This window comes from Lactuca virosa, chromosome 3, assembly GCF_052849685.1.
Source record: "Lactuca virosa cultivar CGN04683 chromosome 3, Lactuca_virosa_CGN04683_v6, whole genome shotgun sequence".
Taxonomy (NCBI): domain Eukaryota; kingdom Viridiplantae; phylum Streptophyta; class Magnoliopsida; order Asterales; family Asteraceae; genus Lactuca; species Lactuca virosa.
The window spans coordinates 386,426,035-386,439,770 of NC_136428.1; the positions used below are offsets into that span (position 1 = coordinate 386,426,035).

Sequence of the window (13,736 nt, forward strand, 5' to 3'; positions counted from 1 at the left end):
AGTTTTTTTAAAATCATTTGTTTTTGCTTCTAATTGAGCTTTTAGAGGTTTCTGTCCTTTCCTAAGTTGATACCCTTCATATTTTAGGTCCTCGTTCTCTCTACGCAATAATTCTATATGCTCAAGTAAATTTTTGACATTATCAATGCATGTTTGAGAACAGGAAGACCAACTTACCTCTTTCTTCTCAGGTTCTGGAGTAGAAGATACCATAAAAGCAAACTGCAACTCCATCATCTCTTCTTCAGGATCAACCTCAGCTTTCTCTTCTGGAGCATCATCGATTTGAGCAAAGTGAGCACTCTCAGGTCCTGAAATATTCAGTGCCTGAATCTGGTCCTCCCAGTCAAAGGACTGAGCAACCATTGCCATATTAGCAGTCTCACTGTTGATAGTAGCACTTCCACGACTATTTCCCACCGGAACCATTGTTCTATCATTGTTTATCCTTCTGTCTGGCTTCGGACACTCACAAGCAAAATGACCTGGCTCGTGGCAATTATAACATCGAAGCTTGCCCTTGTTAAACCCAACCTTTTTGTCAGCATTCATCCCCCAGTTGTTCTTTTCCGTCTTCTTTGCAAATTGCTTTGCCCTGAATACTACCATTGCTATCTGCCAAGTAATATCCATTTCTTCCACATCTTCTAGATGAATTTGATCCAGATCAGCAAATGAGAGTTGAGGTGGAAGCTCTCCAACTACAAAAGCATTGCAACAATTTACAAGTCCAGTGGCAAGAGCTAAGTTTTCATCGCTTTCTTTGGGATTGGGAGCAGGAACCATAACCGGTGCTTTGGAGGAGGAAACAGCTTGTGGAACAGCAAAAGACTGATTTTGTGGATGAGACATAGATGATAAAGCAACAAATGGTGCAGCAGATGGAGCAACAAAAGTTTGATTCTGAGGTTGTTGAACGGCAAAAGCTTGACTTGGAGAGGAGGTAAAGGATGAAAAAGCATTATTTGAGGAAATCTCAAGATTTGCAGTCGAGTAGGAATTCACATGATTGATCTCTCTTTGCTTATCATCAAGATCACAGGCTTTGATGATTGCCATAGTTTCAGCAAGACTGAGACGATTGAGATCTTTCGTCTTCTTGATGACAGCCACGTTCATATCCCATGCTTTCGGAAGTGAATTCAACAGTTTTTTGTTTATCTCAGACTTAGTCACATAAATCCCAGCAGCACTCATTTCAGTGGTGAGTGTGGTAAAACGCTGCAACTGGGCTTCTAGAGTTTCTCCAAGAACATAATTAAACATATTGAATTTCTGTCTTAACATGTCTTGGCGACTCTGTTTCATGTCTTCATTACCCTCATAGACCTCAATTAAAGTTTCCCACAATGCCTTGGATGAATCATACTCTCTGAATCCTTGAGCAATATCAAGAGCTAGAGCCATAGTTAAAGTAGCCAACGCCCTTTCCTGTTCTTCAACCTTTTCGAAGTCTTCATCAGTGTAATCAGCATACACTTTGTCAATTATTTGTCCATTCGCAAGAGTAGTAGTGATTCTGACTGGTCGTTTGAGAATACTTCGCCAAACCTTAAAGTCTTTCATCTTGATGTATTTCTCGATCTGGTATTTCCATTCCGGGAACCCTTCTGCAGATAACAAGCGTGAAATGCGAGTGGTTGTTCCCATGATTGAATCCAATTCATGATGAATTGCTGGGCTTTGAGAATCCATTTTTGTTTTTGTGTTTTTGTTTGTTTTTGTTTTTTTTTTTTAAATTGAAAATGACTTAAAATAAACTAAAACACCAAAAAAAATCTAGTTTACGGTCACAAGATTACGACCGCAAACAAGTTTACGGTTGGCTGATGAAGAGTTTACGGTTGAGGAGATTACGGCTGAGGTGTTTACGGTTGAGGAGTTTACGGTTATTGAAGATACACAGTTTGCGGTTTCTGAAGATTGCTTGTTTACGGTTGGGGAGTTTACGGTCTTTGAAGATTGCCTGTTTACGGTTTCTAAAGATACACAGTTTACAGTTATTGAAGATTGCTAGTTTACGGCCGTGATAATGAGTTTACGATCGTGAACTCTTGACCGTAAATGCCCAGATTTTGACGAAAACACGAATTTTAAGCAGATCTGATCCCCTTTTGCTACGAAGACACCAAATCAGGCCTCGAACAATGACGAAACTAAGCTCCTTTGACCGTGAACTTGATTGTAAGATGATTTGACACCGGAATGGCTCTGATACCAATTGTAAGGCCCTGAATACTTGGATTCGAACAAGTGATCAAACAAACAACAATCGAACAAGATTAGAAGGGAGTAGAAGAAGATTAAACCAAGCTTTGTACACGTTTATATCAAAGAAACGTCAGGTACAACTTAGACACATACAGAGAGACCGTAAACTCTATGAGTCGACAACAACTGACAACAGACTCTGACAAGCCCTATATATAGGGAAAAGGCTGGTCGTAAACAGGTTTACGACCGTAAACACATCCAAACAACTTAATTACAAGACAAAAGACCCATTAAGACCTATACATCAGATAGCCTAGTCCAAACCATAAACTAGACCCTTCACGTACCTCTTACAACATTATGATTGTTCCAAAATCTCCTCTATAATGGACACATACTCTAACAACTATAACTCATAAGGAATAGATACTGTGGTTGTCATTCATATTTCTTTATGCCATTGTCATTTTATTCCATCATGAACCATTTTATTCCATCATGAACGAAAAGAAAAAAAGAATGAAGAACATCTATTGTTTGTTTATTTTGATATTTAGAAGCAATTCTACATGTAAAAACCAATATCTGAAATATGAAAGCATAATCATATAGACTGATGAAAATGATATTAAACTAAGATGGTGTTTGTTTTTGCCAAAAGGTCCTTTTGACCTCTTATGTCTGCGGAGGAAACACATTGAGGAAAAAACTGTTTTCCAAAAGACAAAAGACATAAAAATATCTTTTTGACCTTTTTCGTATAAGACAAAATAGCTTCCAATTTTGGAAGAGGAATTCTAAGTTCTAGTCCTAATTCGATATTTCTTTTTTCACCACCACCGTTGTCTCCGCCTCCGCCACCGCCACCGCCACCGCCACCACCGCCACCGCCACCGCCACCACCTCCACCACCAACACCACCATTCTTTTTTATCGAAGACTTTAAAAAACAAACAGTTTTTTATAAAGACTAAAGACATAAAAAAAAGACTTTTATTCCATGTCTTATTCCACAAACATGGAAAAAGACCGGAAGTAGCTCTTCCAAAACAAACACTACCTAAATGTATGAAACAATGGTGCATTACTGAAAAACAAATAGTTTGTTACCAATTTATTACATTCACCCTAATTATATCAACTCTTCATCTCAAACTGATAACTCCTAACATACAACTACTATACCGAGATTATAAAGACTAACATGAGTATAATCTTAACAGAACTTATTGGCTATACATCAAGAAAAATGTAACATTTTTACAGGGTTAATGTCGGGTGACAAACTACTTGTTTTTTTACAAATCACCATTAAAACAACGGTGTTTTGTAAAAACAAAAAAAAAATTATCTTTTTGACCCATTTGTGACATTAACCCGTTTTTTAATTAATCTAATCTAAAAAAACGTTTAGGCCTTTAGGGTATGCACACACATACCCATAAGAACATGGTACCCAAACCAAAACCGATGGTATTCAAAGCAGACCTACTAAACTAAGCAAATGATTTAAAAATAAAATATACATATAAAAAAAAAAGATTAAGTTATTAAGTACAAAATCAAAGAAAAGTCATACAAACTGACTCTGACTCGACTAAACTCAACTCAATGAGTTGTGGTCCATAAAATCTACAACCAAGAAGCATAGCCATCAAAGGACACATGGTCCATGTAGTTTGAGAGAAAGGGGGGGGGGGGGGGGGGGGGGGGGGGGAGGGGGGTAGTTATAAGCATATATATAAATATATGATATGATATGATATATTTTGACTTTATTACTGACTGACACTATCTAATTTAAGTCTCACTAACTTAAGTTTTTTTCTAAGCTGCTGAATCTATCTGGTGATGCTCAAGGTTCCTGAGCACAATTCTTGCAAAGATTTTGGCTTCCAACGGAGCCGAAGCCGCAGCGGCTGCAGCCCTCAGGACCCGCGGTGCACCCGAGACTTGCAACAGGTTCACGTGGTGCGGTGCGTGCCGCCCACCCGGAACAGTGAACTGTAAATTTCAAATTTTTAATAAGTTAAGGCCAACAAATAGCAATGTATTTTCATTTCTTTCTATTTTTGTTTTTGTTTCGTATTTAGACATTGTACTTTAATAAAATAATCGATGTATAAAGCAAGAAGGGTTAATTGCATAAAAGACGTATTTTGTGTTTTTTCCGGATTAAACCTCAAATTTATTTTTTGTCTGAAAAAGACCTTGTATTTTTTCATTTTTTTTTCCGAAAAATCCCTCAACTTTGTTTTATTTCCGAAAAAAAAAAAAAAAAAACTCTCAGCCTTCTAAATGCTTCCGAATAAACCCTCAACTTTTTTAGTTTTTCTCGAAAAAACCCTCACATTGTACTTTTTTTTTTGGAAAAAATAACTAAAAGGGCCGGATCGGAAAAAATTGAAAAAATACAAGGTCTTTTTCAGGCAAAAAAAATAAATTTGAGGTTTCATCTAGAAAAAACACAAAATATAAGGTTTTTTATGAGATTAACAGTATAAAGAAAGAGGGCTAGATGTAATAATAGCAACCTTAGTTATGATCATATGAGAATGATAAGTATTGTGTGAATGTAAGAACGATTCTTGAAAAAAAATCAATGATTCTTATTGATTCTTGAGTATTTAATACCTTCCTTGTGATTTTTATAAGAAATTAAGAACCATTGATTCTTTTGATCTGACATATGAGAATCGTTCTTACATTCACACAATAGTTGTGATTCTCAAAATAACTTATAACCCATAGCAACATATTTTTATTTATTTGTGTATCACTGCATTCTACTTTCATTTCTTTCTATTGCATCATTGTACTTTGAAATTTTTTCTTATAAAACTTTAAGAAATAATTGGGTATATGTTTTTTATAAGTACAATGTTGTAATAGGAAGAAATGATAAACAATTTGATAAGACTTTTTTTACCTGAAGAAGTGCAAATGCAGCACATGCTTTGAGCACAGGGGATTGGTTGCGTAACATGGATACAAAACGTCCGATTTCAGCTCCGCTGAGGATAGTAATAGAATATGTTAAACATAAACCAGGGGTATTTTGGACATTTCAACCCAAGTGTCCAACCTTTCCATTTGTTTTTTCAAGCGTATTGTTTGGCTTTTTCATGAAAAAAATACTTAAATAATATTGATGTGCATTCATCAAACATAACATAAAATTTCTTACAAGGAAAGTAGTAAGGGATAATTTAGTCACGGTTCGGCTATGGAGGGTAATTTAGTCATTTCTACTAGTCAGAAGTAATTTAGAGTTTAGGATGAGTTAATCAATATGTAACTATTGCTCAATTTCATCAAATATAACATAAGGGTTCTGCTAGTCACTAGTAATCGTCATTTTAGGACTAAAATGCCCTTCACTACCTTAACTTCAAAAGTAGGCCTAAATTAATTATAATTCCCCTCACTAACGAGAACATCATATTTAGTATTTCCCAACACGAAAATCCCATTGAGTAGGGGCATATTGGTCAACCTAAGGCCATACAAAGCCTCCCGCAACGTTTTTAGGCCTAAAGTGACTAAAATGCCCTTGACCAACAGAAACTTCCAATTATTATAGCAGTGGATCTATAGCATTAAGATTCAATTCGTCACTTTACAACGTATCCAAGTTTTTCAATCATCTTTTACGCCTCAAATGACTAAAATGCCCTTTTGCTAAATAGAAACTTCACATTATATGCAGTGGATAACAATATGGTAGTTCCATTTGGATACTATCGGTGCACGTCTATATATTCATGCACATACATAAATACAACAGAAATGACTAAAATGCCCTTGTATGAAAAGACAGAATACCTGCATCGTAGATGACCGGCTTCAAGAATACGAGCAGACTCTATAACTTGTGCCAATGGGGCAGGAGCAGAAGATAAGGCAGCAGCAGAAAAGGCTTGTGGATCAGCAAATGTGAGCACAAAAGTTTCAATGTGCTTCAATGCCATTCTCCTTGCCCTTTCTAAACCAACACTCTTTGAACCACCTTCTGCTGAACTCCCCACAAGGGCATATTCGTCCATTCTGTACAAAAATATTAACAAAGCAATATAAGGTGGTGTTTTGTATGTTGTAATCGAAGAGGGAATGGAATGTGATTCCTTTTCCTAGGCTGATTTTCATTCCATGGGTGAGAGGAGAGGTGACCTTTTTTCATTCCTTGAGAGATGACATATAATTCTTCTTTTTAATTTTTTGATATACATTTAACATATATATATATATATATATATATATATATATATATATATATATATATATATATATATATATATATATATATTAGATGAAATAATAAAGTACAACAATTTATTTAGCTATATGAATGTTTGAATGACTCATTCCATTCCTTCTAGCCAACCAAACATGTCAATGGAATGGAATGATTATCCATTACCTCGCTCATTCCATTACCTTGTTCATTTCACTCCTTTGTGATTCCATTCCATCATACCAAACAAAACCTAAGGGTGTTTGGTTGTATGGAATGGAAACAAGCATGAACGGAATGAGTCATTACATTCCATGATCATGTTTGGTTGTGTTGTTGGAATGTAGTGAATTTTCAACAACAAAGGGTAGAGAGATTGCCTCCATAGATGACATTTGGAATATGAAACATGGGCCCATATGGGGAATGAAAAATAGCAGAAAGCAGATACTAGCAATAAAGTTGAGAATAATGCAGAAAGCAGATACCAGCAATAAAGTTGAGAATAAAGAAAGGAAAAAGAGTTAAAAGGTAAATATTGTATGAAAAGCACAAAAAGTGAAAAGGAAACTAGGACCTATACTACTAGGTACTCCTCTACTACTCAATCCACTACTTTTATTTAGCTTTAGTCTATATATTATTTAATTATAAAATCGTGAAATTATTTATAAAAAATTGTCATTAAAAGTTAAATAAAATGTTATATTGCAATTTTTCATTCAATCCCATGATGAAATGGAAATGAAAAACACTTCATGGCTAAGGAATGAAAAATAACAAAATAGGAGGCTCGTTCTTTCAAAAATGTTCTAGGCAAAACAAACAACTTTTTTTATTCTATGCATTATTTATTTACAAATTAATGAACTTTTTATTTATAATCATAAATAAATAAATATAATAAAAATCTAATTAAAAACCAAATAAGATTATCATGAAAATATATTTTCTAGTTAATTTAAAGAAAGAGATTGTAATTCAACTTAAATAGTGAATTATTTTTAAAAGATATTTTGTCACTAAAAAATACATAAATAAAAGGGATAATGACTTAAAAGGGTAACATAGTTTAAATTGTGTACATATTTAGTCACTTATGTTTATTTTTGTACACATTTAGTCATTTATGTTTTTTTGTAAATATTTAGCCAATTATGTTTTATTTTGTACACATATGAACATTACGTTTAATGGTCAAAAAACATACATGACTAAATATGTACAAAAATAACATAAGTGACTAAATATGTACACAATCTAAACTATGTTACCTTTTTAGAGCATTGTCCCTAAATAAAATTGGGTTATATTATATACCACAATTTTTCATTCAATTCCACAATGAAATGAAAATAAATAAAATAAAATGGAAGAAATCACATTCCTTCTCTGATTCCATGAAACAAAAAAACTACCTAACCATTTCAATTTCTTCAAAGAAACTCAAAATACAAAACTCGGTAGCAATTGAATAAAAACACCACAAAAGTAATCAAGAAATTTATAAAAATAATTCCATTTGAAGATTTACCTGCCATCAAACATGTATGCCAAAGCTAAAGCAGCCATGAAACGTGCCATTTTTGATAAAGATGAAGAACAAAGATGAATCAAAGCAGGAACTCCTCCATCTTCCACTATACGAAGAGCATTTCCTGGATTGAAAGCAAGATTCCAAAGAGCTCCAGCAGCAGTTTCATGAACATCCTGATATCATATCAAAAAAAAAAAAAATTAAAATCCATTTTGTAATCGGAAATTTAGATCCTAAATAAGATTGCACTTTTGTTTATTTGTTTATAATGTACTTTTAATTCTCTTCTTATTAGGACATTATAAATTGAAAAATCTACCCAATTGTAGTGAAAATCGATTTGTATTTGTTAGATTTTTCAAAGTACAATGATGTAATAGGAAGAAAAATGATAAAAAGCATAACTATGAAATGTTTTTATAGAAACTAGAAAGAGAAAGAGTTACTCACTTCAGTCTGAGACCTTGCTAGGGCTATGAGTGGTGCAACGCCTCCTTCACGTCCAATTGCAATACTAATAAAGATGAAATAACCACAAAATGAGTACAAATAAGAAAAAAAAAAAAGTAAAAACTAAATAAAGATTGTATATGATTTATTGGATTCTTTCCATAATAGCAATCTTGCTACACTTAAATGCTATAACAAAATCATATATTGTTCCGTACGTATACAATTTTGGAGATTGTATAGAAAGAGTGCATCTTAATTGATTATGTTACTATACTTGTGTTGGATGGAAAAGGGTATTTAGGTAATAGCTTTAAAGAAAAAAAAAGTCACATGCTTTAATTGAAGGGCATTTATGGAAAAGAATGAAAGACATAATCTTTGCACTTACCTATTGGCTTCTGAAACCGACAATCCCCATAGAGCTCCAGCTGCTCTTTCTTGAAGACTTGGAGAGGCGTTTGAACACGAGTGTGCAAGAGCAACCTTCACAATCACATGTAAAAGAAAAAAAAAACTTAATATACGTATTTTATACTCAAAAAACACAAAACCCTACACGTACGAAAATTTAGGGTTCATGAGCAAGAAGCCATGATCCCTAAATTTGATCAAGTTTGATCAAGCAAAGATGTTACATAACATAAACGATCAAATGATATGTTGTAATTTGAACCCTAAAGCACACAATTTCAAAGCTCCAAAAGGCAAAAAAGATCTTGGTTTTTATGTCCTTTTATGGATGTTATTTGTTAATAAAAACTTTTTGGTTGATAGTGATATAAGGTCTTGCGATAAATATAGCAATTTATCGAATAAATGCGATGAATGATTTCAAAAAAATTCCTTTTATGACATTTTTTTCAGTCAAATGAATTATGTGCCAGGTGTCATACCAAGGCTTCAACACCACCAGCTAATGCAATCCCTTCTCGGTTTCTGTCATCAAATGATAAATTCCACAATGCACCTGCTGCTTCTTGCCTATTGAAACACAAATTAAGTTTTTTTATACAACAAATATACTTCTAAAAGGGCAATTGTTTCCCAATCTAGTATTAAAAAAAGGTTAAAAGCAAGAAATAGCAATGTTGTTACACATGTGTAATATGGCATCCTAATTTCATTGTACTTTCAACTTCCTTTTTTTTGTATAATAGAAATGAAAATTGCTTTGTATATGAATGACATTGCTTTAAAAGGGTACACCTTTATAAGTACAATCGTGTAGAAAGTAATGAAAGTAGGATGCTTGAATAAACAAAGCACATTGCTATTTTCTTGCATTTAACCAAAAAAGCATCCAAATAAAATAATGAAATTCAAATACCTAACAGTATCATGTTGAGAACGAATAAGTAGAACAAGTGCTTCAAGAGCACCTGCTTCTTGTCCCACTGCAGCATTGTTGGTGTTGCTATCTCCATGAGCTGCTAAATTAGCCAATGCACGAGCCGACTACACAATAATTACAAAATAAGAAATTGCATATGAAGTTTGAATCTTTTTGTCAAATTCTTGAAATATGATGTTTGATTCACAGAATGTTTTGGAAGGAATTGGAATCTGTAGGAATTGAATTCTGTCACGTGTTTGTAGGCATGAATGGAATGGAATTCGTGAGAGGGAAGAGGGAAAGCCGATGGAGTGAGATTCTAATGTTAAAAGGGTATTTGAGTCTTTTTTAACAAGGTGAAGTGAACAAGCTGGGACGTAAAATTTGATTTTAGGATGAAATGTTGAAATCCATCATCGATGGATTTTGTGAATTCGAACAGAAAATTCCATCCAAATCCCAAAAAAAATCGCGCAAATCAAAGACAGGATCGGAATGGAAGTGGAAGGAATTGGAATCTGTTAAAGGAATTGGAATCTGAAAGGAAAGAAAATTGACATGCGAGAGGTTTTTACTTGTGAGAGTCTAGGGTTAGAAGGGTATTTGAGTCTTTTTTCAACAAGGTGGAAAAACTGTCGATTGAATTCTGTGAGTTTCAGGTTGAAACGCCTGCAATCCAAAAGATCCCTCAAACCAAAGACATGATATCGGAATGGAATTGAATTCCAATTCCGGCCAAATCCTGCCTTTTTAGTGTACCTTTAAAAGGTATTTTATATTTAATTATTTATTACCTGTTCTTGTACACCTTCATGCTTGCATTTTCGAGCAAGTGTCACCAAAGCATTAATTCCACCAACCGTTGCCACTTCCATGCTACACTTATCATCAGCTGCCAAATTAGCAAGTGCCCCAGCTGCCCTTTCCTAAAAATCAACAAAATCTTTTTTTTTAAATAATAATAAGAAATGAACATCATGCAAAAGTTAGATATAGAAATTTCCATACACGATATATGTATGGATTCCTTTACTTTTTAAGTTATACCCTATTCATCTTTTCTACTTTCAAGAAACAACATTGTAGTTTCATTGATTTGTTTATTACAGTATCCTACTTTAACTTCTTCCTATTACAACATTGTGCTTTGAAAAATTTACATTTTTTAACATATGACATGGATGTGAGGCACATACCAAAACTCCATCACCACCTCTAGGCCATTTAAAGATCAAATCCACTAAAGCTTTTATGCCACCAGCTTCTGCAATAGCTCCCTGAAACAAAATTATTCACATTCATGATATGAGATTAAAAAAAAAAGTCAAAGGTTTGACATTTGACAAACAAATATAACCAAAAACCAACCTTGTGTTCTTCCCCAACAGAAAGATTCCAAAGCCCTCCAGCCGCCTCTTCTGCCACCAGTCTGTTCATAGATCTTGCTAAGCCTGCAAGAATGGTGATGCCGCCACCTGCCGCCACTGCTTTTGCAAAAGCAGGATTCACTGAAAGATTTGCTATCGCCTACAAAATATAAAACTAAATGTTAAACTTTTATGTTCTGAGTACAATCATTTTATCAAAAGGACTACATTTTTTTTTCAAGAAAACATGAAAAAGAGTTAAAGATTCAACCTTTGTGGCTTCAGATTGAAGACCCTCTTTCCAAGATCTTGCAAGCCCTAAAAGAAGCTGAATTCCACCACCTTTCATCACTGCTTCAGCTCTCCCCACATCAACATTAGCATTTTCATCATCAATCACCACAAAAGTTGCAAGCCCAGTTGCAGCTCTTTCTTGCACATCTTCTTGAAAACTTTGCATCAAATTAAGCAAAAGATCAGCCCCTTGAGTGAGCCAAAACTGATCCAAACCATGAGGGTTACTTTCGGCAATTCGCAAAAGTGAATGTGAAAGAATCCACTCAACCCAACTCATAATCTCATCCAAATTCTCATCTTTTTTCTTCGATTCACTTCTCCAATCCATGAAAATCTCACGTTCACGTTCTTTAGCATTTGGAAACATCAATGACAATTCTTTGAAAGTGTCATTAAAAAAAGTAAGCAACATTTTCCCTTCACAATTTGTTTTTGTGAAAACCGTTGTGTCTTCTTCCAAAGAAGGACAATTAAACGCACACAACACTTTTAAACCTTTTAGAGGCAAAAAGAACCTCACAATAATGTTTCTTGACACATCAGTTCTAGAAACATCTAGACCTTTCAAATTCGGAAGCTTACTCCAATTTTCACCAACCAAATCCCACTTTATATTAGTGGTCCCCGCAACCGAAAGAAACCGAACTGAATTCACCTTCCCTAACGCCACCTCATCAATCTTTAAACAGTCAATAAACCCGATGTCAGTCAAATCCGGGCAGTGGGCAGCTAATGCATTTATAGCTTCTCCATTCACATCCCGGATGCCCGAAAGCCTAAGCTTACGTAACTTCGGGCAGCAAAAAGCTATGGCAACAATCGCATCACTGCTGACCCTTTCGCAGAAATCGGGCCCCAGTTGGAGGCTTTCTAGAAGCTTGTGTCTGGCCACAATGACTGCAAGGGTCGAATCGGTCAATTTCCTACAGTAGTCTCCGCTTAATTCTATTAAATTTTTGGCCCTGAGATTGATTAAGGAATCAGCATTGTCAGCACCACGAAACCGGAGTTTTTCAAGATTTGCACATCGGGAAGCTAATGAATTCATTATCCCCCAATCACATTTGTGGGCCCGGAGATCTAATGATTGCCATAAACATGAAGAAGATCCGAGTGATCTCCAGCTTTTGCAGGTTGATGAAAGATTTGCTCGATCTCTGTAGTTCAAATGAGTGAAGAGTTGGAGCACAGTGTCATCGGGTAAACGGGTCCAATCAACGAATCCATCTTCGTTTAGTTTCAGATAATCTGCATCCTCGGTTTCGGGGTTAGTTGATAAATCCAATTTTTGGGCTCCTTTAGCACACTTTCGTCTAACCCTGCGATTCATTTCTGAAATCCCCAAAGAACCAAACATGAAAAGAGACAAGAAACCGAAAAAAACCACCCAAAAGGGGGAGAAACAGAGGGGAACACTAAAGATTGCGTCTTTTTGAAGTTCAAAACAACGTTTTGGTAACAACAACAAAGCCCTTTGTGTAATCGGGTATGGATCAGAGAAAACACCCAAAATTGGACCTTAGAATCATCAATAATTTAGATACAACAGGGGCGCCCAATTATGAGCATTGATCGATCTTAAAGGGGGGATTAACTAACGAATTAAGGAATGCCCTTTGATTAACATCAAGAACCCTACAATCGAAGTTACGGAAGTGCACGACAGAAAGGCGGAAACAGTAGGACATACAATTAAGCAGATTTCACATCAAACAAACAAAATCAAAATCCCCCAACATCAAATTTGCAATAACATTGAGTAAAAATCGGTGAATTCCGCAAACCTGATGAGGATTTCAATTGAAAACCTCTAATTGGCAACACCCATCAAGAAATCCATTGCCTTTTAAGCAAATTGATTTCAAGAGGCTGAAATGGCGACCACAGAGAGAGGTTTCAGAGAGAGAAATAGCGGTGCAAGGAGAGAAAGAAGGTCTAGAGGGAGAAGAGAAGGGGACAATGTGAGCAAGGGTCGGAGAGAATTCAGGTACTTATTTGTATCAAAGATGAGAAAGAAGAAGCAAAAGCCCAAACCCACAAGGGCTTATGTAGTTTCATGTGTTTGTGGGTGCCCAAGTGAAAATCTTGAGCATTACATAGAATATTCATTGATTTATTTCAATCATTGATTTATTTCAAACCTTCTTCAATGTCAAGTGATTGGAGTATCATTTCTTAGATTTTCTTTCAATGCAAATTCATTTTCTTGCTTGGTTTAGTTTTCTAAATGGGTTTTTTTTAGGAAGTAATTTCTTTGTTATCAATATAAGATTTTGAAACTTGTTGTTTCTATCACCAGAC

At 35.0% G+C, this 13,736-nt stretch overlaps 1 protein-coding gene across 1 annotated transcript; it reads right to left on the bottom strand.

Annotated features, from left to right (window-relative positions):
- Nucleotides 1-3,743: 3,743 nt before the first annotated feature.
- On the bottom strand, nt 3,744-13,453 carry LOC145167713 (protein ARABIDILLO 1-like). Its single transcript, XM_079086949.1, has 12 exons — nt 11,410-13,453; nt 11,140-11,298; nt 10,968-11,048; nt 10,566-10,697; nt 9,766-9,893; nt 9,332-9,419; nt 8,827-8,921; nt 8,436-8,499; nt 7,983-8,158; nt 6,040-6,261; nt 5,144-5,228; nt 3,744-4,218 (listed from the first exon to the last, which is right to left on the bottom strand). The coding sequence occupies exons 1-12, from the start codon at nt 12,790-12,792 to the stop codon at nt 4,042-4,044; spliced, it is 2,790 nt and encodes a 929-aa protein (XP_078943075.1). The 5' UTR covers nt 12,793-13,453; the 3' UTR covers nt 3,744-4,041.
- Between the last annotated feature and the right edge of the window lie 283 nt (nt 13,454-13,736).

What these genes read in the sequence shown, in the direction of transcription:
- LOC145167713 (XM_079086949.1), bottom strand. Translation starts at nt 12,792, where the DNA reads ATGTTTGGTTCTTTGGGGATTTCAGAAATGAATCGCAGGGTTAGACGA. An exon ending in TTCAATCTGAAGCCACAAAG is followed by an intron (nt 11,299 to 11,409) that starts GTTGAATCTTTA and finishes TATATTTTGTAG; the next exon opens with GCGATAGCAAATCTTTCAGT. An exon ending in CTGGTGGTGTTGAAGCCTTG is followed by an intron (nt 8,922 to 9,331) that starts GTATGACACCTG and finishes GTGATTGTGAAG; the next exon opens with GTTGCTCTTGCACACTCGTG.